At 42.7% G+C, this 25630-nt stretch overlaps 1 protein-coding gene across 6 annotated transcripts in view; it reads right to left on the reverse strand.

Annotated features, from left to right (window-relative positions):
• GRIA1 (glutamate ionotropic receptor AMPA type subunit 1) overlaps window positions 1-25630 on the reverse strand; it is a 165872-nt gene that overhangs the window by 13027 nt on the left and 127215 nt on the right. For 3 of the 6 annotated variants that reach the window (XM_034778626.1, XM_034778624.1, XM_034778628.1), the window contains exons 12-14: window positions 11320-11518; window positions 10040-10287; window positions 1663-1777 (exon numbers count right to left, since the gene is read on the reverse strand). In XM_034778626.1, coding sequence (XP_034634517.1) covers window positions 1663-1777; window positions 10040-10287; window positions 11320-11518 — 562 coding nt within the window. Of the gene's footprint in view, window positions 1-816; window positions 932-1662; window positions 1778-10039; window positions 10288-11319; window positions 11519-25630 lie in introns of those variants that run through there. The other 3 variants (XM_034778625.1, XM_034778629.1, XM_034778630.1) reach the window with 2 other exon arrangements.

Consider the following 25630-nt stretch of genomic DNA (forward strand, 5'->3'; position numbering starts at 1 on the left):
CTAGATGCGATAAATCGACCCCCGAGCGCTCTCCCATCGACTCCTGTACTCCACCACCACGAGAGGCGCAGGCAGAGTCAACGGGGGAGCGGCAGCAGTCGATTCACCACGGTGAAGACACCACGGTAAGTCAATCTAAGTACGTCGACTTCAGCTACGTTATTCACGGAGCTGAAGTTGCATAACTTAGATCGATTTCCCCCACCCACCCTCACCCAGTGTAGACCAGGGCTTAGAGAACTGTTAGCAAGTTACGGGCAACTAGAGTTGATTAAAAAGAGGATTTTTTTCAAAAACAACTTTGGGAAATTTTGTTCCCTTTTTTCAATGATATTTTTCATATTTGGAAATTTTAAACATTTCAACCAGCTCTACAGCAGGAAAATGTCACGAAATTCACAACTTGCAGATGTACATCCAGCAAATCTGGACAGAAATGACCTTAGTCTGAAGTCTGATCCAAACGCTGATAGCATGCTTCACTACAGCACTGTGGTGTCAGCAGATGGATTAACCATTTAAATAAAGGATTATTTTCCTCTACTGAGGCACACAGCTGGGTATATGTCTATTTCTTTCTGGCATTTGCTGCCTATTGTTACATTCAAGGACATGAAATTTACCATTTGAATGCCAAATGATTACCAAGCAAATAAAGAGTAATGACATCATATCGGTTCCCTGTGCGGTGGCATACATTTTTGGCTGAGTGACTCACAGGAGCTTCCAAATCCTGGCACCACTAAGGCCAGGGGTCTTTGGTTACACACTGAATTTGTTTTATGGGTATGCATGACCTCTTTGGGGGTGACTGACCTTACTTCCGGAGTCCTTGCTTCCACATTCCCCTTTATCGTACCACCATTTGCTTTTCAGCTTGTCTAAGACGCCTTGCTCACTGAGTTTCAAAACCGCTAGGTTTACGGGACCTCTTCAACCAGGGGGGGAAATAACATAAATAACATTACCAATGTTATTTTATGTTATTCAGCACAGACAGTTCATTCACAGCATTCATTGAACAAGTTTATACATTGACAAAGTGATACAATTGAATACTCCATCTGGCCACCCTCCCCTCCTTCAGCATAACAGTCCCCACCCCCAGCACATTCACACAGCTTTTCCTTCAGCACAGCAAGATGAGTATTACTATATCACTTTGAGTAACCAGCAACCTCAACCACCTGCCGCGGATACTTGCAGTGCTGCGTCCAACGCGGATGAGAGCAGACCCTCCCCATCTGCAGTGCAATCCAGAGCTGGCAGCACCCTGCACGGTATCTCAATCTCCTCCACGTACCCGGGCCCCTAGAGAATTCAGCAGGGCCTTTAGGGGACAAGGAGGGGAGCTGCCTTCAAGAAGCCCCAACACAACAAAGTGCTTTCTCTCCCCTCTGCTGCAGGAAGAGGCTACCCCAATGGCTGTGCAGGCGTGAGCTTCTGCATGCTCGGATCTAGCCCCACAGAACTCTCTCTTGTTTCTCTTTTGGTTTAGCAATCAGAATGCATGGTCATTACAGAACTACAGGACGGCAGTGTGTCTCTGTTTGATTCCGTTTGCTCTCCCCAGGTGCTGGAGTGCAAGGGGTGTTGGCAGCGCGGTTGCTGGTTACTATCCATGCTGTTTATACCCACTAGTTTGTTCTTACTGGGGCTGACCTTGGAGTCACCTCCCCCGGTGCCGCACTCGCCCTTGTCGTACCACCATTTGTTTTTCAATTTGTCCAAAAGCCCCTGCTCGTTCAGTTTTAACACTGCCAGGTTTACTGGGTTTCTTTAAAATGAATAGATAACACTCGATGAGTAACAGGCGGAGAACACTCGTCAAGTCACGTGACAAGGGATTGGTGAACCAGCGCCCCCGATCCAGCCTTCCCCCACAAGCTTCACTCCCTTGCAGTCAGAAAATAATTCCCCGGGATCTCTACACCTAAGATACTGCAGAGAACTACGCCCAAGAGATTATTTGCTTTGGGGAATAGCAGTCTACATTTTATACTTTCTTCTGCAGCAGCCAAATTGGTGTGTAAATGTAAAGAGATATTTCTAAGCACCCACATAGCGTTTTACAAAAAAAATAAAATAAATTAAATGCAAGAACAACGATACTGTCATTTGTAGGGATATAGCCATGGTGCAGGTTTGGGGAACCTTTTGGAGTGGGGGAGGGGAGTCTGGCTCGCCCATTCCTCTTGAGTGATTCTCACGTCACAAAAGACATATAAAAACAACATGATTAGCAATCATTTCTCATTAAGTAAACACAAAGAAAAACATTTAGTCAATTCAAGAAGAACCGTAACATGTTCAAATTAACAGGTGATTGAGATACACGTCAGACACTTCAGGACCGTATGAAAACGGAGGGGCAGATCCTCAGCTAGCATAAACCAGCGTAGCTCTGCTGAAGTTGTGGTACCTATTTACCCCGCTGAAGAGCTGGCAGAGTCATTGCATTGGGGCCCATTGTGAATTAGCCTCACTCATGTGGGCTCCAGGGCTTCCAGTATCTCAGGGCCCATTCCTTAGTTTACGATGTGAATTCTTTCCAGAGCCTTTCCCTTCTCCCTTTTGGTTGTTTCAGTGGGCTATGAATGGTATGTATGCTCAATGGTATCCTTAGTGTGTTCCCTGTTTATAATATATATATATATAAAATGTCTTGTACAAGCATCTCCCAGCTGATGGAAAAAGCCTTGGCATAGATCCTACTGGTCTGGCTGGTGGGTAGGTGCTTTCCTTTAGTTCACCTGGGAGCAATCTGGGTTTGAAGTCTTGAGTAGCGTGCCAATCACGCACCGTGCCATATTCTGCCCTCAGATGCGTTCACACGACACTTGCTGACTTCAGGGGTAAGCATCTGAGGGCATAATTTGGCTTGGCGAGTGCAGCCATAGGTTGAGAAGATTTCACTGATGAGCAAAGTTTGTGTCTGGGCACTGGTTGTCAGACACAACACCGTGTAGACCTCACATCAGATATAGGAAAGAGGACAGGCAGAGTGAGAAACAATCATGAGAAGGCTTTACACAGCTTGGAAGAGATGGAGTGTTGACACCTCAAACAATAAATAGCCTTATAGATTCATAGATTCTAAAGCCAGAAGGGCTCATTATGATCAACTAGTCCGACCTTCTGGGTATCTCAGGCCATAGAACTTCCCCAAAATAATTCCTAGATCAGATCTTTTAGAAAAACATCCAGTCTGGATCTAAAAATGGTCAGTGATCGAGAATCCACCATGATCCTTGGTAAATTGTTAATTATTTTCACGGTTAACGTGAATTATACCTTATTTCCAGTCTGAATTTGCCTAGCTTAAACTTCCAGCCATTGGATTGTGTTAGACCTTTGTCTCCTGGACTGAAGAGTTCATTATTAAATATTTGTTCTCATTGCAGGTACTTATAAACTGATCTCAAGTCACCCTTAACCATCTCTTTGTTGCGCTACATAGATGGAGTCCTTGCCTCTGTCACTATCAAGCAGGATTTCTAATTCTTTGATTATTCTCATGGGTTGGCTCTGAACCCTCTCCAATTTATCATCATTCTTCTTCAATTGTGGACACCAGAACTGGATGCATTATTCCAGCAGCAGTCACTCCAGTGCCAAATACAGGAGTAAAATAACCTCTCTGCTCCTATTTGAGATTCCCCTGTTTACGCATCCCAGGATCGCATTAGCTCTTTTGGCCACAGAGTCATATTGGGAGCAGATTTTCCAACATGAACCCCAAATCTTTTTCAGAGACACTGCTTCCCAGGACAGACACAGTTTGAGACTTATCAGTGAGCCAGTTTTGAATTTAATGTGTGCCATGGTCATTTTGTATCATTTTAGTTTTTTGACTCTGATGGACTCCGTACAGCAAATGCTGAAAAGCCAGTAAAATATCTGGGCTCTCTGGGGAAAGGTGTCTGGTGATTTACTCTACTTGTATAAGTTAGGGCATGCCTACACTGCCCAACCCTCTCCCTCCTCTTCCCCCCCGAAAAACCCAAAGTGTGTTCTTAACTCAGGATAGTTAACTCAGGTTAAAATAGCAGGTGAAGCCACAGCAACTAGGCTAAAGCCTATAGGGCAGCCTGGGGTTGAATTCAAGCTGCTAACCTGAGTTAAAAGCTAAGTTGCCATGTTTCCATTGCTCTTTTAACCTGAGTTAAAGTTAAGAACACACCTTTTTGTTTTTGCAGGGTAGATCTACCCTAAGTTATAATTAAATGCAGTGACTATACATGGTAAAAAGCAACAGAGGGTCCTGTGGCACCTTTAAGACTAACAGATGTATTGGAGCATAAGCTTTCGTGGGTGAATACCCACTTCGTCAGATGCAAAACTTATGCTCCAATACATCTGTTAGTCTTAAAGGTGCCACAGGACCCTCTGTTGTTTTTTACAGATCCAGACTAACACGGCTACCCCTCTGATACTATACATGGTAAACTGTATGCAAAAGTAATGAATAATCAAGTAACACACATGATTATTTCTGTCTTCTAAAGCAGAAGGGAAGTTAATTAGCACAGCAATCTCTGATGAACCATTTGCAGAAGATGTAGCTATCGGATGATCTGAGAGTATGTAATTCTTATACAGGCATATGATATTAACACAGTAAATCCTCTGTAGAGCCCCTGAATGTAAAAATCGCTCAGCTGATATTTTGTGTCGTGTGTTATACATTTTATTTATTTTTTTCCTAAGAGGTTTCATTTAAAGTAATTGGTTCTCTCTCCAGTTCACAAGGAGTATAGGAAGCCTCCGATATTTCACAGTGACAGGGTCCTTGAGGAAAGATTTAGCTGCTTGCTACTTATTTTCTCTGAAATGTGTCATTTTAGGTGGACTTTTGACAGGGAACATTTTTATTAGTTTATGGGATTTGGAAGAGCTGACACACACGTTTATAGTGCCTCTGGAGAACTTTGCTGAAAGGCCAGGAAGCCAATTCCAAAACAAGAGCAGTCCTATTCCTAAAACTTTGCTGGTTCTTTTTAAAACGTGAATTAGAGACTCATATTGTGAGTGTTTTTTCATCGACTTTAATCTATTTTGGACAATTTGGCTTTGCATTATTGTTTTGTTTTCCCAAAGCACCAAATTTACCCATTCAATACTGAATGATGACCAAAGCCAGGTTAATCTGGGGGAGTTGGGGGAGGGGAGCGCTCTTCCACTAACCCCCGGCAGCCCAAAATATCTGACACTGAGCTGATGGATGCGGAGGGAGGTGTGCATGTGATATAGGATGAAGGTTGTGTGTCTAGGTTTCCAACCCTGCTCCCATTAAAGTCAAGGTCAAAACTCCTACTAACTTCAGTGGGAGAAAGAGCAGGCTCTCAATATCACTTTCACCACTGAAAAAAAACATTTTATCTGTTCTTTTATGGCTTCCATGCAGAAATAAAGAAGGAAAAGATTAAATCTGATCTAAAATTCAATCACCTAGCCCTCAAAACACATAACGCGAAGGAATCAACTTTGGACGAAAGAAAAAAGGGCTACAATGCCAGATAGCTAGGATTTCATAAGAGATGAAATCATTATGGAGAGAATTTAGATATTACCAAACATACTGACTCAAGTGCTTTCTGATGTAACACATATTAAACTTAGGAGAAATGTGGACTATGATGCAAGCCAGAACCGATGGTTGATATGTAAATATGAAGTTAGAGATCCTCATTTCTCACACTGGGGACTGGCTGGTAAGCAAATCCCTCTTTTGCCCCTAATGAATGTTTACAAATATGTCTCTGTGTATGTCCAGTGTAGTGGAGTACAGGTGAATAACCTGAGCTTTTAAATGATTTTAACCACTGGTTAAATATTATGAAATAGTTGAAGCTGATATCAGTCCAGCTCTTTGCAGTGTATTAAAATGTCTTTCTGTACCAACAAGCTGTGTTTCAGCAGAGAGTCCCTTTACTTTGTATAAAGATGTTGGCATAATCTAGCGACGACTCAGACCCCATGTCTTTAGGAATGTATAACATCCTTTATCAAGACAGAACACGGTGGCTGTGGTTTGTATGTCCTAGATGTGGTTGCTACTTTTATATGTTTTAAAGTTATTAATGCAAGCTGGAAATACAGTAGTAGTCCCACTTACGCGTATTATGAATTTTCTTTTTTTGGGGTTAAACTAAAATGACTTCTCATTTTTTGCTATGACAAATAAACAGCTTTAATTATTGATAGCATACATGATACGCCCATAGTATCTCGGGAAACAACAAGAAAACTTCCTTTTTTTGAAGCAGATCTTGCTCCCATTGAAGCCAATGGTGAAATTCCTGTTGACTTGAAAGGAAACAAGATCAGAGCCTTTAAATTCCCTGAGCCAGTAAGTAGGATTTGTTCCCTGGGTGTCTGAGTGTCACCTTGCTCAGTGCATTCTGTCCCTACGGTGAAGACAGACATCATATGATGACTGTAAAGAAAATACCGAAAGCTTGACAAATAAAACAATAAAACAAAACATACATAATGGGACAGAAAATTGACAGCACCCTGTTTCAAAGAAACACCAACAGGTCAAATGGAAAATCAAGCATTCCTCCTTTGCTGTTAACTGCATGTGGAAGAAACTCCCAAACCAGTCTAACAGAGGTTATGATGCAAAAAAGAAATGGCAGAAATGTTGTATTCTCCTGCCCAGCAAAGAGATATATGGATTAGCTGGATTGAGCGGATTCTTTTGCATTCTCCTCTTGTAGTTTTGCTGGTGGGTTGTTTTTTGTTGTTGTTGTTGTTATTAAAAGCATTACTAATGGCTTCCTTACATCCTGAACACTGCAGGACAGACTGTTTTTTTGCACATTAGTCCTGCCTCTTAATTTCCATATTTGCAAGACGGAAAATAAATATCGGCGAGAGTATGCTGGCAAAAGCCCTGAAGCTGTGATAGCGCATACCCATTAGTTTGGAGAGACCCAAAGAATTTCATTGCCTGGACAACATATTGATAGAAAGATTGTCTTAAGGACAACCTGCTCTCTATTCACAAACTAGCCACATCTCTCGGGGCAGCTACAGCACTTGCTGACAGGGAAAAGTAATATCAGGAAAGTGTTGAATGCATTTTTAAAGCTGAAAGGTGTAATAGCTGGAAACCATGGCCATGGTTCAGTGCCCATTGAGGACAGTGGGACCAGGCCCCATAAAACCAACCAGATCTTCACTAGAAAATGGTCTGCAGGGTACTAGTGACCTAGAACCCCAATTTAAAATCCTTCCCATTTATAGTCAGTGAACAAGTATCAGTCACTATTAAGGCTCCATTTATAAAGGGTTATTTACTGATCAATAGATGTTTTAATAAATGATTAATCAATTGCAATGGAGTCCCATAGGTCAATAGATTGCTTATCTCCATGTCTTATCACCATCTTTAACTCATTCTCTGATATGCTTTTTAACACATACCACTCGTGTCTGTGACATGCTTATAAACACCTCGTGATCATTTAAAAACCCTTTATAAATGGAACCGAAAGTGTGACTCAAACAGGGGTACGATTTTGCAGACTGCGGGCAGGAGGGTAAGATTTTGTGACAATTACTGTAGATGGTATTAGGATTTATAGCATTTTGGAAAGAAAGTGGTATCCCAATACATAAGTTGCAAGGCCAATAAAAGAATAAGGATGCTGTTCAGGATACACCCGAGTTGCTGAAATCCTGAAGTTTGATGGGACACAGGTGGGCCTCAGGCTTTTTAAATCCTTTTCTATCATCTAGTTCTTCTGCATTCTGTTCTGACAAAAGGTGGAGCTGCCAGCAGCATTCTAATCACTTGAAGCTTATTTTACTTTCCATCAGGACAGATCCCGAGTTCCTCACTCAGTTTTCACTTAGGCAAAAATCCCATTGAAGTCAGTGGCACCTCAGGATTTGGTCTATTATGTTTAATGCCTCACCGAGTTTTGAAAGTGAAAATTATTCTCTACCTAACTGATCCTTTTGTACGTTGCTTTCCTACACCTCTCCATCAGGTTTTTCTTTTGCTTGGCTTTTTTATCTTAAAAATAGCAGTAACGTTAAGTCTTGTCCTTCCTTGATTTTTGATGGAGGACTAATTGGAGGATATACACCTTGTGACAAGATGGTCAATATAGTATGGTGGGTCCTGCACTTTTCTTGGTGGGGGGGGCTAAAATATCACCCCTTACCCCTGCTCTTGGGGCACCGAGGGCCCCACTAGTGGCCCAGGAAGGTGGTAAAGGAGGGCAGTGGGGGAGGGGTCTGGGTTTGCGCCTCACTCTAAGTCCCAGCCCCTCTCAACCCCTGCAGGTTCTTACCCCCTTCTCCCTTGGGTGGGGTACCTTCAGTCCTTAAACACTGTGGGAGGGAATGTCCCTCTCCTGCTGGGGCAGGGTCTCCCTTACTCCGGTTTTCTGTTCCTCCAAGTCTAACAGCACACCTCCAAGCTCCAGTCCTCTCTCCTTCTGCCTTTCCCCTGACTGCCTGAAGCAGGGGGTTTTATTAGGTTTCTAACAGGGCCTTAATTGATTATGGGTGCTCCAATTAACCTGTAGCAACCCTCCCTAGTCTACAGGGAACCACGCCTTAATTAACCTAGGGTTTATATATTTCCCTTCTACCACTTCCCACTGCTCCCTGGCCCTCTTGTATCACACACCTGTAGACTCGGAGCTGGCTCTGCCCTTAACTGAAGGGGGGAACAGGGTTGAATCCATGAGTGAGATCTTATCTATGCTTTAGATTAGCCCCTGTTCAGCCATCACAGGCCAACAACTAGCATAGCTGCTTTGGTGCTAATTCCAACTGTAGATACACGGAAAGCCATGATTTGCACCGGTTCAGGTTTCTCCCTGCTTGAAAGTCGGATAAGTTTAAATGGTGCAAATCACAGCTTTTCTTACCTCTACATGGGGGTTTGCTACAGCACAGCTACACCAATTACTGGCCAGCAATGGCTACATCTCAATACAGACAAGGCCAAAGATATCTTTCCTTCCAAGTGTTAATAAAATGAATTGAAAAGTATTTTAAACAGTCTGAAAAAAAGGACAATCACTTCTACCCTCCTTTAATGAGTTTTTTTTTTTTTTTTTAAGTTTTCTGATGTCATAAACCTACTAGACTTCCAGCTGTCCATAGAGTCTTTCAGGGCAGAAAAGGCCTGCATTTCTAATGTTAAAAAAGGAGGGAAGAAAAACCTCTTTAATTAAAACAATATCCCCAAACAAAACCAAAACAACTCCTTCTTTCCCTACATCCTAGCGATACAAAAGCACTTATCCTGGTGCATAGATTTAGGTAGCAAAATGTAAGCACTCATGTGTGAAAATGTTGCCTCCATAATAATCTTCTTCCCATATTCTTTTGTATTTGTAACTGTACTAAAGATCGAGATTTTGTGCCTTTTAAGGGTTTTGGTTTTTTTTTTAAAAAAAAGCCTTCAAAAATATCTGTGATGGTGTTTTGTTACAGGCCTTTGGCAATTGCTGTTTTGGGTTCAGAAATGTGGGGCTTGTACCTCCTGGAAGATGTCAAGAGCCCTAAACTCAGCATCTGCTCTGAACTCTTGTAATTAATTGTTGTTTTTAGCAAGGATGAGAACGCTTCATTTTTCATGTTGTCCTCACGTGTTAGCATTTCTTTTCACACACACACACAAATACTGTTACCACAAGAATCCCTCTAAGCATGGATCCAAACCAGGGCCATCCCATACATTGCAAAGATGGGCATTTCACACGCCACAGGATGAGCCTCCCTTTAAAATAATGCTCTATTAATCAATGGTTACGATGCAGCAAAATCCCTTATGCAGTGCAGCCACATTCATAACGAATGGAGCAGTTGGAGGCCAATTTCCATATGCAGGGTTTGAAGAATTAGTCACTCCCATCACTGTTGAGCAGGAGTCATGTAGTTTAATGGCCCCATGCTGAGGATTTACACCCCCTGCTGTCATGATTAATATGGCAATGGAGATTGAACTGTGTGGACACATTGATTTATTGGGCTGCATGGCAAGGAAAAGCAAATCCAGGCTACTTACCTCAGTGCAGACCCCTTCGGTGTTGCAATGCCATAGCCTTTGGAATCCAAGTTACCTCCCACCTTCATGGTGTCACATGGCTTGCGCTGCTCTATATACTCATTCATGGTGGACTCCAGGAGGTAGGCGTACTTCCCTTTCGACTTCCTCACCCGGATCATCCCCTCTTCTGTGGTCCTCACAAAAACGGAGGGTTCCGCTGATTTCATGTATGTCCACATCTTCTCAAACACGGCGATTTTAGATCGCTGCATGGGGCAACACAAGCCCAGCATGTATTAGACTGGAAGCAGAAGCTTGTGTACCAGTGGAGACTCAGAGTTGGCTTGAGCATGTACCTATGGTTTGTATTAGTTAAGGAAGGCCAGCTGTGTTAGAAATAGTTTAATGAGTGACTTTGGGTCAAAGAGCTCAAATACCCGGCAAGCCCTCTGGGCCATTTGCTTCAAGTAATTTCAGGGTAAGAACAATCTAGCAATGAGTGTCATTCACCCAGGGCTGGATTGTTTCTGTTAGGTATAAGCAAGATGAAAGAGCTGCATGGGACTATATCTCCCTAGGGGGAACAATGGGAGGTGGCATTTTCAGCAAGCAGAATTCTCCACAGAGTCCCTGGTGTGGAGGGAGAGCATACCCTCTACCAGAAAGGAGAATTCACAGGAGGTGGAGCGGGGAGGGGTTATCACAGCCTATAAATACTGTACTTAGAGTACACCAATATACTTGGAAACAAGGAAAGTATTTAGATGCCAAAGATGGTAGGATGAGAAGCTAAGGCAAGGAGGGTGGAAATGTTCAGACTAGGTGTTAGGGAAATGTGCTTAACAATAAGAGCAATTATATGGCAGAATAGACTCCCAAGGGAAGTGGTAACGTTTCCATCCCTGCAGATGTTTGAGGAGACATTAATGGGAATGTTGTAGGAAGCAAAATGAAGGAGGTAGACTAGATAACCAACATAATCTTTTCTGGCTCTGCTATGTATGTTTCTGCCATACATAATGGCAGCGTATTTATATATGGTAAGTGGTTCCATTTGATTACAGGGCAAACCAAAGACTTGTTATTCTGTAAACTTGAGTTGCAAGTCACAGGGTAATTACTTTTGGAACCGCTAAGTGTAATTACTCAGTAATGTGCAGAAGCATGTAATTACTGTATGTTTCTAGGTTATTTACAGGATTCAGCAAACTACATGATCTGTAGTTTCCATGGAATGGCACAAAGACTAACACGATATTTTTGTTTTGTATATGAAAGTCTTAACCATTTTCTCTTACCCTAAAAAATTCTTTAGTTGACCCAGCTTCCAGGGTCCCGTAGGCAATCTCTGTCTGCTTGGCTAAGTCTTCTGCACTCTCTATGGGGGACACCATCCGTTCCACTGTCAGGAAGGCAGCCAGGTTAGCCGTGTAGGAAGAGATGATGATCAAGGTGAAAAACCACCAGACACCACCAACTATGCGGCCAGAGAGGGATCTAAAGACAAAAGTGAAGGGTGAGGGGAATCAGGATGAAGGAGTAGAAGATACAATTCGGTGATATAGGCCAGAAGGGTGGTATGTGGTTTAACACCGTATCAGCGACTGTTGAGCACTACCAGCTCTTACACCTGTTTCCTGGGAAGCTCAGTGTCAAAACGGGAGAGTGTTTCTCTCTCTATTTCCTTGTTAAATGGGTCAAGAAACAGGCTTGAGTGAAACAAAGCTATCACTGCGGCTGAAAAATAATGTTTGCAGAGTAACATTTTCTTTAATTTTCATTTTCTTTCAGATAAAAAAAAATAGCAAAACACAGCAACAAACAATAGGAAACTTTAAATTCCTGGGTAGGGTAGTACCTACCTCAGATGGAATTCTTTACATATATCAGGAACAAGTGAAATCCTAGCAATGATATATGTCCAATGCTAGATAAGGACGGTAAAATGATCAGTCATGTGCAGAAAAGGCAGAAATATTTAACAAATGTTTCTCTTCTATATTTGAGTCCTAGGTTCATGGAATTTAAGGCTAGAAGGACCATCAGGTAATCTAGTCTGACCTCCTGTATATCACAGGCTATTACATTTCATCCAGTTACACCTGTACTAAGCCCATTTGGAAAGAAACAGGATGATGTAATTCATATCTTACAGTCATGATGAAATACTTTCTTTTCCATCAGTAACTAGGGAGGACATTAAACAGCAACTATTAAATTAAACATTTTTAAATCTGCAGAACAGGATAATTTGTATTACCCTGTCTGAGTACTTGTAAGAGTATTAAAAGAATGGGCCAAGACACTCTTTGAAACATTAATGTTGATTTTTAACAAATCTTGGAACAGTAGGAAAGTTCCAGAGCACTGGAAAAAAGCTAGTGTCATACCCATATTTAAAAGGGGTAAATGGGATGACATGGGTAACTAGATGCTGACATAAATCCCGGGCAAAATCATGGAAAGGCTGCTATGGGATGCAATGAGTAGTGAATTAAAGAGTGGTACCATAACTAATGACAACCAGCATGATTTTATGGAAAATAGGTCTTGTCAAACAAGCATCTTTTTTTTTCGTATGAGATCACAAGTTTGGTTGATAAAGAAAACTGCATTGACATAGTATAATTAGACTTCAGTAAGGCATTTGACTTAGTTCTGCATGACTTTCTATAAAAACCACTATACAAAATCAGTGTAGCACATAACTAAATAGCTTAACAACTGGTTAACTATTAGATCAGAAAAATTAACTGTATATGGGAAATCATTAGCCAATGAGAATGTTTCTACTGGAGACCCTCAGGGTCATTGCTCATTGGTCCAATGCTGTTCAATAATTTTGTCAGTCATCTGGCAGAACACATAAAATCATTTCTGGTAAAATGTACAGATGATCTGAAAATGGGTGGAGTGGTAAATAGTCATGGCACATGTCAGTTGTATAGAGTGATCTGGATTGCTTGGTAAACTGGGCTCATCTGAACAATCTGCATTTGAATACAGCCCTGGGACAAGGGGAATTCTCCATCACTTGGAGTCTGTAAATCAAGACTGGATAGCTTGCTCAAAGATATGCTATCGCTCAGACAGAAATTATGGGTTTGATGCAGAGTTCAGCATGCGAGGTTCTTTGCCCTGTGTTATGCAGGAGATCAAACTCGGTGATCATAATAGTCCTTTCTGGCTTTATACTCTATGAATCTACTGCATTCTCTCTCCAGTCAGATTGCCAAATTACTCTAGGATCTGGAGACAGACAGATTGCTCAAGCAGGAATCTATTTACTGCATTCAAACATTTTAATATAATTTTAAAGGGAAGATTCTGTTTTTAAAAGGGATTTTAATAATGATGCTTCCTCCTCAAATTACTTGTACTCTCTTTCCTTTTTTAGCCAAACCCATCTCTCAGGCAGGAAGGAAACCATAATGCTATTTTATGCAGCCAGGCTGGCAAGGACAGGGTTACCTATCAGAAACACTGCCTCCCTCCTGTAAGCTCAGCCTTTTCTCTCTGCAGTGTGTCTCTTTAACATCCTCTGTCACTGCTCTGAAATCTGGCCTGGACTATGGTAATGAAAATATAGCCTTTAAATGACAGACACGGTGATGACACATGTCAGCATCCATTCCATCCTGTGTCTGAGTTTGCATGAGTAAATGGATCCAACAGCCATGCTTTCTAGAAGTCATTGTGGGCTAATACAATTTGGCAAACAAAACTCCACACCCCATTGCTCCAGCTAGGGAAAAAACAAACAAAAGCCACACTTCACTAATCACAGAAATCAGAGATGGAAAAAGAGTGAATTAAAGTAGTCTGTTCCCTGCACCGCTCCTCTATATTGTATATCACTGCTTTGTCCGGGCTATCTTTAAATCTCTCGCGGATGTGGGAGTAGCTGTTCTTTCAGACATCATGTATCTCATTTATATCAATCTGACCTTAAATCCCTTTGGTCAAAATTGCCATTCTTTGAGCTCAGAGAGACACCACTTAATGGAAACCAGGGACCACATTTGCTCAGCAACAAAACTCTTCTGAATACATTTGCAATTGGCAGAAGGGAGACCACACATTTTTAATCTCAGGGAAATAAAAGCCAATGCATCAAACACACTCTCGGCTTCACACTCCTGGAAGAGCAATCAGAGCAGTTTTTGCAAAGTGCAGAGAGAGCAGGCGGCAGGAAATACAGCACAGTAAATAACAGCAAACTGTTTATTTTACTTTTTTTTTCTTCTTCCAGATTTGTGAGTGAAATGATTGCTTATGAAAGTAGAATTGGCTTGAGCCAGGCACTGGGCAAGTGACTTTCCAGCCCCTCTGCCAGGGCATCTCAATGCTGACCTGTAGCCCCCTGGCTACTTCAGTCCTAGGCTGTGGGCTGTAGCCCACGAAAGCTTATGCTCTAATAAATTTGTTAGTCTCTAAGGTGCCACAAGTACTCCTGTTCTTTTAACCAGTCATATATATTGCAGACTGCTTCTGTGAAGTCAGCAAACTCATTATCACCTGAAACCTGAGCTGGAGGTGAAAGATTTCAAAGCAGTGGAACGTATAGTCTCACGTAGAATCCCGCTCCCTGATCTAGTTAATATAACTTACCTCTGAAGTGATGTTCATAAAGGTGATTGTTTCTATTCTTTAAAAAAATCACCTCTTACAAAGCAATAAGAACCCCATCTTTTTAATATAGGGCAGGTGGACAGGTTTCATGACACTAGGACACCGTTATAGTGTGACCATCTTGCAGCTGTTCAGAACCCAGCGTGACACAAGTTAGTTGCCTTGGCCCAGATGAGTTGTTGGCTATTTCAGCAAAATGGTCAATGACTAGATGGTCCCAGGGACTGAACTGCCTCCTATAGAGGTGTATGCAGTGTAGTTGTAGCGGTGTCAGTCCTAAGACGTTAGAGAGACCAGGTGGGTGAGGTAATATGTTTTATTGGACTAACTTCGGTTAGCAAGAGAGACAAGCTTTCGAGCCACACAGAGCTCTCAGATGCTCCGAGTACCTTTTCCAGATCTCAAGAAGAGCGCTGTGTAGCTTGAAAACTTCTCTCTCTCACCAACAGAAGATGGTTCAATAAAACATATTATCTCCCCCACCTTATCTCTCCCCAAGAGGTGGTCATTCTAAATCAGAGTTAAGGAATGATGTGGGGAAATGGGAACTAACACAACATTCTTTCTGCAGAGGATTTCAGCCTCCAGGTCCATCAACTCCAACGCCTTTCACCAGAGTTCACAACACATTACTTTTAATAAATGGTGGAGGGAATGGGGAGGAATTGATGGGTTCAGTGAACACACCTTTGGATCTGCTGGAAAACAAAAAAACCCCCCAAATGTTTCCCTAATTAGTCTAGATGATGTGTGTTTGGGGAAGGAAGCACTTGTAAGAGGCAATAGAAGCACCAAACAAGAGTAACCGGATAATGTCAAATTCAACACTTTCTGATGACGAAGGCCACTTCAACCTGGCAAGCGACACTTGAATAGCTAATTATTACATTCATCCTCCAGCTGCAATTATACAGCTTTTCTTCCCTGATGAAGCTGGGATATATTTGTGACTTAATTCCCTGTCAGCTGCAGTCAACTGGACCCCAGCCTTTAGACTGCAGACATCATTACCTTATTCTTTATTGATTTATCGCGTAGGGGCTGCCTACGGTTAGCTGCAGATGGCTTTTGCTTCCAGATCATGCGCCTGTCATGAGCTGGATAAAAAAGTAACAATGGGGTATTGGCATCTGCTCCCTGCAGAAGACGACACCCAGTGGAAACAGCCACTCACCCTAGTGTCATAGCAATGTGCCTTACCACAAGCGGAAGCAACACAAACCTCAAACACGGTTATGTTTTGGTGTGTGATGGTTCATCAGAGACAAAGTTGAAGAGCAACATTTTGTCCCCATTGCTAGATATGCAACTTAGAGTGAGGAACCTTAAATCTAGGCCTCTGCGAGTACATAATAATGAATTGAGTCAGATTGCAAGCACTTTGGGGGCAGAGGCTATCTTTTAGGTTTGTGTTTGTACAGGACATAGCGCAATGGGTTTCTGGCCCATGAATGGGGGCTACCGCAGAACAAATAAATAATAATAATGAAGGGAATATGTCCATGATGAAACGTCACACGATTGGATGTAACCCTACTGGGCATTTCTACAATTCGATATCAGTGACATATGTTAAGCAGAAGGTTCTCAAGTTGGAATTTTCGGGTCACACAGATAGACTAGCCAGACTCTGGACCCATGCTCAGTAGAACAATGGTACTGCTGACCAAATTTAAATGACTGAGAAGACAATAGCAGCTTATGTAACATATTTTATAGCCCTTGCCCTGTTGCATCTGTAGACTAAAAAGAGGCAGCAGTGCTATCACCATGGATACAGTTTTCAAAAGTGCCTAAGTGACTTAGGAGACCAAGTCCCATTTTCAAGTGACAGACACTTAGGAGCTTCCATTTCATTGCAAGCCAATAGGACTTAGTCTCCTAAGTCACTTCGACGCTTTTGAAAATTGTATCTCATAGAGATTCACCTAAATTGTATCCTAACAGAGATTCACCTACAACTTGAGTGATAGATGTCATTTTTAAACCAGTTGCTACGAAGTTCAAGCCCCAACACAGTCTATTCTGTGTCTTTATACTACTTTATATTAATAGGCTGTATGAGGTTTGAATTCCCTTGCATTGAGTATTCTCATGTCTCCTAGGTCATGCCAACCATAACATTAGGTTAGTCGGCTTTCCACTGTACTGAAACTGCTGTTAGTGACTGAATTCTCTATTGAAGTAAGGAAAGATTTCTGTGCCCACATCCTTTAGCCCTCACAAAGACATGCCATGGGTCTTGACATTTGGATCTGTGTATTTAACTCTTGTATTTATTCATAATCATGATTGTATTAATACTTGGGAACAGCAGCCTTTTTAAACAGAATAAAATCCTTGCAAGTAATAAGCGGAGAGGATAATAGTGCAGCAAGAGGCTTTCATTAATGTTTGGCTGACTCTGGGATGTGGAAAATGATGAAATAGCTAGATTAACCAGATGGGGTTTTGTTTTGATTTGTTTTGCCACATTGCTTTCTCTGCACTCAGAGCAATTCTCTTCTACACACTCCGAATTGAGACCCCTGGGGCTCTTCTTCCAGCTTTATCTGGCTGGCCATAATCACCCCATGCCCTCTGCCCACCACCGATTCTCTATTGCCCTTATTACTGCCAGCTAGCAAGGCCCATCTCTCCAATGGAATATTACTGAAGTCCTCCAGGTACCATGTTCCTGTAGGAGTTGAATGCTGAATTTTTTGGTCTTCTATTTCCACTTTGTGACATTTGGGAAAAAAGTCCAAATCGGAATGAAAAGCAGGAAATTCTGAAATTTCCTATGAAATGAATATTCTGACAAATTTCAATTTGGGCCCATTGAAACATTTCATTTTGATAAGGTAAAAATGTTTCATTTCTACTTTATCATTTCAATTCATTTTGTTTAGACTTTTACACTACAGTAAACTATTGTATGCAAGATAATCTATATGATATTAAATTAAAATATTAATTTGCATATTATCAGTCTAAATTAAATGAACTGAAATGATAGTGTCATATTCGATTGTTCTACCTTATCGAAACAAAATGTTTCAGTGTTATCAAAGTGAAAGGAGAAACTCATTTTGACTTTCTCGTTTTGTTTCAATAACAATTTGTTTCAAATTTTTCCCATGAACAGCTCTGCCAGAAGTAACCTGTTCCTACAGAATGTTTAGGTTTCCACTAAAGCACACCTTTCAATAGAAAACTGTTCTGTAATTTTTTTTCTAGAGGATCATTCTCCCTATGCAGAGGAGCTCTCTGTTGGTAGAGCTAGTTGTTGTGCTAGCTATATCCCTCACACCTGGCATGGAGGGAAGAGGGTGAGGGGCGTTCCAGGGATAGGATGGGCACATGGCTGGGTGGAGCTTCTCTTTGCCCCATCCACCACTGCCACGGACCTTATGCCAGCGGTGCAAGTTAAAGGCCCTCCTCTGAAGATCTAACATGTATGAGGACTAGGAGAGCTGAAACCAGTTCCTTGGCCACCCCGTCTCCCATCACCACTGCCTTTGAGTATCTGCCCCATGGTATTTCTTGAGAATTTATATATCTGGACACCCAAGCATTGTTTTCAGTAACATCATTTTGTGCCACTCAGTGTTTGTTATTGCATTTGTGAACATGCCAACCTTCCACTGGCCAGAGGCTTAAAGGAGAAGGGTCACAGGCCAGGACAACAGCCATAAGGTTAGGCCACAGACAACATGCTTCTTCCTTGGTATTGACTTCCCTTCCCCCCCATACCCTCATTCACCATCTGTCCCAGTGCAGATTCACCTACTGCCCTCTTGGGCTGTCTGGTAAATGGCCTGTATTTTCACTTGTCTGTGAAAGTTATTAATTAAAAATGGTGCCCAGTCAGGTGAAAATTTAGGATATTTGCCAGGCAGGCAGAATGCTGTCCATATCTTAAGGTATCCTGGGCAGTCTGCCAATGGTGCTATAGTTCTAAAGCCCACAATTCTTCTTGCTCTTGCAGGATGAATCCCACTGACCAACATTAAACTCTTGTTTTAAAAACCCTTCTCCTCTCCTGCCTGACAGGTGAGATGGTGTGGCCCCAGAACGATCATGCCACTGCTGATAGTGATGAAGTTTCAATTCCCCTTAGTTCTCATGGAATGAAGGTTTTCTGTGTTCTAGTTTTAGCACTGATGGATTCTTCACAGGAAAAAGAAAAGCATCCAGCTAATGTCTCATTTCTTAAAACAAAATGCAATCCCAGATCAGACAATTTGCTCTTTGATCTTATCCCTCACAGAAGGTAACTGAACCTAACAGGAATTTGCATGTGCTTTGCCAGCTTATTACAGAGAACATCAATTCTCTAGCAGAATACATTTGATAAAAAAAAAGATTAACAAGATCATCATGAAATATACAAAATAAATCTCTTTGAAAATTGTTTGAGTATCTTCTCCGTTCTCCCTCCCCCACCCTTAGAACTCATTTCTTCTGGAGAATTACACTTAAACTGACAGCGTTTTAATTAGAAATGAAAATCCAGGATGCTAAAGAGATGGCTGTTTTGGGAGGATTTCCCAGATTTGCTGTTAAATTCATTTCTAATAAAGGCTTATTTAGCTGACTGACATATTTGTCAGTGAATGAATTTATGCAAAAATGGGAAAAGAAAATCTCTTAGACACCTGCGGAGCAAATGCAACTTTTGGTCTTCTACATACACAGCCTATGTTCTCAGACAGTTGTCTGTTAACATGGTAGTGACCAGAGATCATTGCACATGTACATGGGTGGTTAGACTTGGCAAGGCATCTAATGAAAACATTTCCTTTGGTTCTGATTTGTGAGGGGCTTTGTCCTCTGCTTTTGCTCCCAGTTTCAAATTTAAACACACCCTAAATCTCAACGTTAAATCAGTCAAAATCAATGATTTTTTTTTACTTCTTTTTGAAACCATATGGAATTGCAAATTTCACACTTTCATCCTCAAACCCCAGCTCAGCCCCAGGTTTGTGAACAGTGGAGGAGATTTTAATAGACTGGGTCTGAGAGTGTGGAATTGGTAACAGACTAAAAGCAAGGGAAGTTGTGTGAGATTTTAGGAACCACTGTGCCCATTTTGCACAGTTGCAGCTATTATCCTCTTAGGCCCTCCTGCTTCATGGAGCATTTTGAATGAGCTCCCGACTGTTTTTTATGACATTTGAACCTTGATTATAATACACGTTTCTCCCCCTGCACGGTTATATTAATTTTTGGCCTTTCATTGACAAGCCGAGTTTGCATATTACTCATATACCAATTCTGCTTCCCTGCATAATAGCCTTGGACTTTTGACTGCAACCCTGGGTGTTAAAATGGACCCTCAAGAGTACATCTTATATATGTGTATGAACACATTTCCCCCTATCATTTTAATGGCACATGTTAGCCCTGCTTTCCCCAACTCCCCCACAACTTTTTACATGGTGGTAATGAATGCATGTTTTAGTTTAAAGTGGCTGAGTACATAGGCTTCAACCAATCAGAATATTTTATGCAAATAGGAGGGGTTTAAGTAATGGGAACAAATCCTTACAGAAGTCTGAATATTGTACCTATTATATTCTGTGTTCTCATTTTGAGCTTGTAAGAGACTGGAAAAATCAGGAGAGCGCCAAGCTTTCATTTATCTGTTCACCGTCTGGGGAACTATCCTTTGCCATACCTTCAGATATAATAATGAAGCCCAGACTGCCTATCAATACCAACGTATTGGAAAAATGAGATAACTATTCTAGAATCCAAGCAGAAGCCATTATATAAAGTTGCTCTGAGTCCATTTACTGTTTAAAGGTGCAGTGACCATGCATATAATTTGCGAATAAGCAGTCTCCCTGATTAATCTCGAGTCTGAATCCCAATCAGAATGGATTTAATCATATCGCCATTGTACGCAGAAGGCCTTCAGTCCATGCGGCATTCTGATTTGACTCCAGTCTGTGTGGGTTTAATTACATTTTACAGTTTGCATACTCCTCCCTTTCTCTCTGTCGGCAGGCTAACGACTTTGGCCAGCAGGATATTCCCCCACCCCTCCTTCCTCTACAGAACAAATTCTCATTTTCTTCCATTTCTATTCACTGGGCAAAATCTCTCTCTGAAATGAATTTTCGTGCTTAGTCAGAAATGTAGTACACCACTTACGGTTATTCAATCTTTCTTTTTCTCTCCCGTCTTTGGATCTCATGGCAGCTGCAGTGTGAGTATGAAGGGGATCTGGGAATAGCTCTTTTCAAGACACCCAAATCTGCATTTCTGACAGAAGAGGGGCGTCTAATAGCCTGAGCAAAGGACTCGAGGTCAGCAACACTTTATTTCTAATCCCAAGATAGCACTGCCCCCTCATGGGACCAAGGACAATTCACTTAACCTCTCTTCTTCAGTTTCCCCTTCTCTAAACAGGTGGTAAGAATATTAGTTACATAATTTAAGTGGACGTCATGAAGATTAAGTCACTGGGTCAGATCCACCTCCTGGACTCTGCTGCTGCAAGTCTGGTGTGGATAGTGACTAATGTCCTTCTGCTGAGGCACTCCAACCACCAAATAGAAGGGAATAATGAGGGATTCTTCCAGCAACATCTGCTGGTGGGACTCTGGTAGGGTCTTAATCAGCCCTTCACCGGTGAAAGTCCTTGTAGGGGAGAGGAGGCAGTTCTGCCTCCTGCCCGCTCCCAGGGTGAATTCCCCTCTGGTGCCGCTGGTCTCACTGACTCAAGGAAGTGCAAATTGCATCCTGCAGGCTTGGCCAATGTGTAGACAAAGAGCTCTAGAGACTTTATTATAAATACTAAGTGTTACTAGTGGCCTCATAGACTAGGCTGTAGGAGGTCTGGACATCTTGGCTTTAAACTAGTGGGTGAAATTCTGGCCCATTAAAATCAATGGGAGTTTTGCTGTTGACGTCCATAAAGGCAGGATTTCACTCAGAGTGCAACTCTTCTGCTTTCAGTCTTGTCCACTTAAGCAGTGAGCATTGACTATTGGCAATGACCACAGAGAAGCTTGTGGCTGTTCAGAGTCCATTCCTTCTACCTCTTAATGCCATTGTTAAGGGTGAGGATTATTAAGGAGAAAACTCCGGCCAAACACTTTATGCTCATGGACAAAAGGGAAAATTCAAGCACACAAAGGGAACCGGTAGCCACTTCTACCCATTGTATCTCCCCAGAGTTCTCTCACGAGGAGCCAACTTTCCAGCTTAAGAATCAACTTTTTAAGCGAGCGCTGAAAAGCTCTTTGACATGTTTCTTCAATCCGACAAAGACATCTGTTGTACTATTAGAATTTGTGCTTGGCCAGCAGGCCTCGCCAAAGCAGCTTCCTGTTCTTTAGTGCCACATTTGCATGCTAAGATACGAGAGAACGATGCTGTGCTGATGGATACCAGTTGGTGGGAGGGACAGAGAGAGATGGATTCAGGCTTTGGGGCGGGTACTTTGTCATTTCCATGTTTGGAAGGTGCCAAATGCATTTGGAGTGCCACTGTATTATAATTAATGTAATCACTATGATATACAATAGAATCATTGATGATACTTTTGTCTTGCCAAAATGTTCAATACTTACATAAGCCTGAGACGGTCGGTGGTCTTCAGCCACCAGAAATAGGATGGGATTGTCAGATCAGTCTAGGGGATTTGAGTGTTTGTTTATTTTAGTTGGAATTGATATCCAAATCCTGTAGGTGACTTTGGAAATCTGTAATTTCCATGCAATAAATAAGACATCACATCAAAGTGACGGCTCCATAACCTAGAAAATGGCCTCTTACAAGCTCGTCCTTTACAAAACATATTCAAAATGACAAATAAGAGAGATACGGGAGGAAGAGGAGGGTGAGTGGATAGTGACTAATGACTGACAGTGAGTGACAGTTACATTCCATTAATTCCTCTATGGCTACAGGAGGGCACATAGCTACAACTGCTAAGAAACCTCAGCCCTCCAGTGCACCTTTGTGATGACCCACACTGCTCTACTGCCCAAGGCTGTGATACAATCCGCTAACACTGATCTGTAACCATGTGCTTCCTTCCACACGCCACTGTGTTAAAATTCCCTAATCATCCCAGCCACACAGTTAGCCTTGTAGGGTGAAATCCTGACCCCACTGAAATCAATGGGAAAATTCCCCAGTGGGACCAGGATTTCACCCATAGCATAGGTGGTTCCCTAACAAACCCAGGATGGGATGGGGGTGGGGGTCCACTCTTTATCGTTGGATGTGTGTGTGCAGCTCACACAAAAGTCAATCTGGCATCTAGCTGAGGGCATAGAATCATAGAAGATTAGGGTTGGAAGAGACCTCGGGAGGTCATCTAGTCCAACCCCCTGCTCAAAGCAGGACCAACCCCAACTAAATCATCCCGGTCAGGGCTTTATCAAGCTGGGCCTTAAAAACCTCTAAGGAAGGAGATTCCACCATCTCCCTAGGTAACCCATTCTAGTGCTTCACCACCCTGCTAGTGAAATAGTTTTTCCTAATATCCAACCTAGACCTCCCCCACTGCAACTTGAGACCATTGTTCCTTGTTCTGTCATGTGCCATCACTGAGAACCGCCGAGCTCCATCCTATCAAATCCCCCCTCACTCTTCTCTTCTGCAGACTAAATAACCCAGCTTCCCTCAGCCTCTCCTCATAAGTCATGTGCCCTGACAACCTAATTATTTTTGTTGTCCTCCGCTGGACTCTCTCCAATTTGTCCACATCCTTTCTGTCGTGGGGGGCCCAAAAATGGACGCAATACTCCAGATGTGGCCTCACCTGTGCCAAATAGAGGGGAATAATCACTTCCCTCGATCTGCTGGCAATGCTCCTACTAATGCAGCCCAATATGCCGTTAGCCTTCTTGGCAACAAGGGCACACTGCTGACTCATATCCAGCTTCTCATCCACTGTAATCCCCAGGTCCTTTATGCAGAACTGCTGCTTAGCCAGTCGGTCCCCAGCCTGTAGCAATGCATGGGATTCTTCCGTCCTAAGTGCAGGACTCTGCACTTGTCCTTGTTGAACCTCATCAGGTTTCTTTTGGCCCAATCCTCCAATTTGGCTAGGTCACTCTGGACCCTATCCCTACTCTCCAGCATATCTACCTCTCCCCCAATTTTAGTGTCATCCACGAAGTTGCTGAGGCTGCAATTAGTCCCATCATCCGATCATTAATGAAGATGTTAAACAAAACTGGACCCAGGACTGACCCCTGGGGCACTCTGCTTGATACTGCCAACTAGATATCGAACCGTTGATCACTACCCTTTGAGCCCGACAATTTAGCCAGCTTTCTATCCACCTTATAATCCATTAATCCAATCCATACTTGATTAACTTGCTGGTAAGAATACTGTGGGAGACCATATCAGAAGCTTTTCAAAATCAAGGTATAGGCAGAATGCAGTGAGCTGGGTTATCTGTCTCTTTTCTGGCACAGCTACATCCTTCAGTGGTCAGGATCAGGTTTTAAAAAGGGAAGGAAACCTGGAAAGTCAGAGTACCCAAAGGTTGCACACCTGTTTCATTCCAGAAGGCTGTTAAAAATGGGGAGAAAATGAAGGACAAGAGGAGAGCAAATGGGAAGAACCCAGAAAAGTAAAAGTGTATTGATGGCTGATAGGGAAGTCAGAGATAAAAACATATCCAGTTGTCCTCCTAAGTGAAGGTGCTATCGATACTCTCCATGATATTGCCAGGTACATTTAAGGGATGGATGTTTAGGATGAAGCTTTGTATGGAATCTAAAACTAGGCAGTTTGGACAGGGTGATGGTTTCCATGAAAGGCAAAATCATTATTGTTCCACTGGTGAAGGTTTGCAAGCTTGTGCTACAAGCAACACACAGTTTTCAGTCCCCCTGAGCAAAACTTTCTCTGTAAAAAAGCTGCTCATATTTTTCTCACTTTGGTGACATTTGTTAGCTTTGCTGCACAAATTTCACAAGGTGACAAGCATAAAATTCACCAGAAGCACTAGCTGAGGTGCCTCAGGAGAGCCATTTCTCAGGAACTTCCTCTGCTTCAGGTAGCACAGAATTTCACTGCATTTTCCTTTCTTTTTAAATGGGTGCCTATTCTGCTGTGTTGCCAGGTCCAACAATCTCACCCTGCTGAGTTTATTAGGTGCAAAGATTTAATTTATTTTCGACTACATCCCACCAGTTCCTCATTTCCCCCAAGGTCCTTCTTTTACATTTCAAATGCAGTTACAGTTTCTGTTTTCATCTCTGAGATTGCCTTTGGATTTCAGGGCAAACCAGTTTAATTCTTCCTTAGTTTCACCGAGTGGCTGGCCTTTCTAAAGGGAACTAGGTCTCAGCCCACCTGTGACATGGCTGGTTTGCCTCCTCAGGTGGAGACAGTGAATTAAGTCATGTGACAGGTAGTCATGTGTCTAAACCAGGCCTCTGGGAGGGTAGAAGAACAAAGGCAGGTAGACAGCTAATGGGGGTAGTTGCAGAGTGAAACTTCAGAGGGAGACAAAGTTTGCTGCAGTGGTCCTTGAGCAAGGCTTTTGGGGCAGGATACAAAGACCCAACTGGAAGATCCATACAGGTCCCGGAGCATTCAGGCCTACACACTAGTCCCCGCAAACCTCCCAGAGCAGGGGGGCTCAAACCCTCAAAGGGGCACATATGCATAGAGCAGGAGTCGGCAACGTTTGGCACGCGGCTCACCAGGATAAGCACCCTAGCGGGCCGGGCCAGTTTATTTACCTGCTGACGTGGCAGGTTCGGCCGATCGCGGCCCCCACTGGCTGCGGTTCGCCGTCCCGGGCCAATGGGGGCGGCGGGAAGTGGCGCTGGCAAGGGATGTGCTGGCCGCAGCTTCCCGCCGCCCCCATTGGCCTGGGACGGCGAACCGCGGCCAGTGGGGGCTGCGATCGGGCGAACCTGCCACGTCAGCAGGTAAATAAACTGGCCCGGCCCGCTAGGGCGCTTACCCTGGCGAGCCGTGTGCCAAATGTTGCTGACCCCGGCATAGAGT

This window comes from Trachemys scripta, chromosome 8, assembly GCF_013100865.1.
Source record: "Trachemys scripta elegans isolate TJP31775 chromosome 8, CAS_Tse_1.0, whole genome shotgun sequence".
Lineage (NCBI taxonomy): Eukaryota > Metazoa > Chordata > Testudines > Emydidae > Trachemys > Trachemys scripta.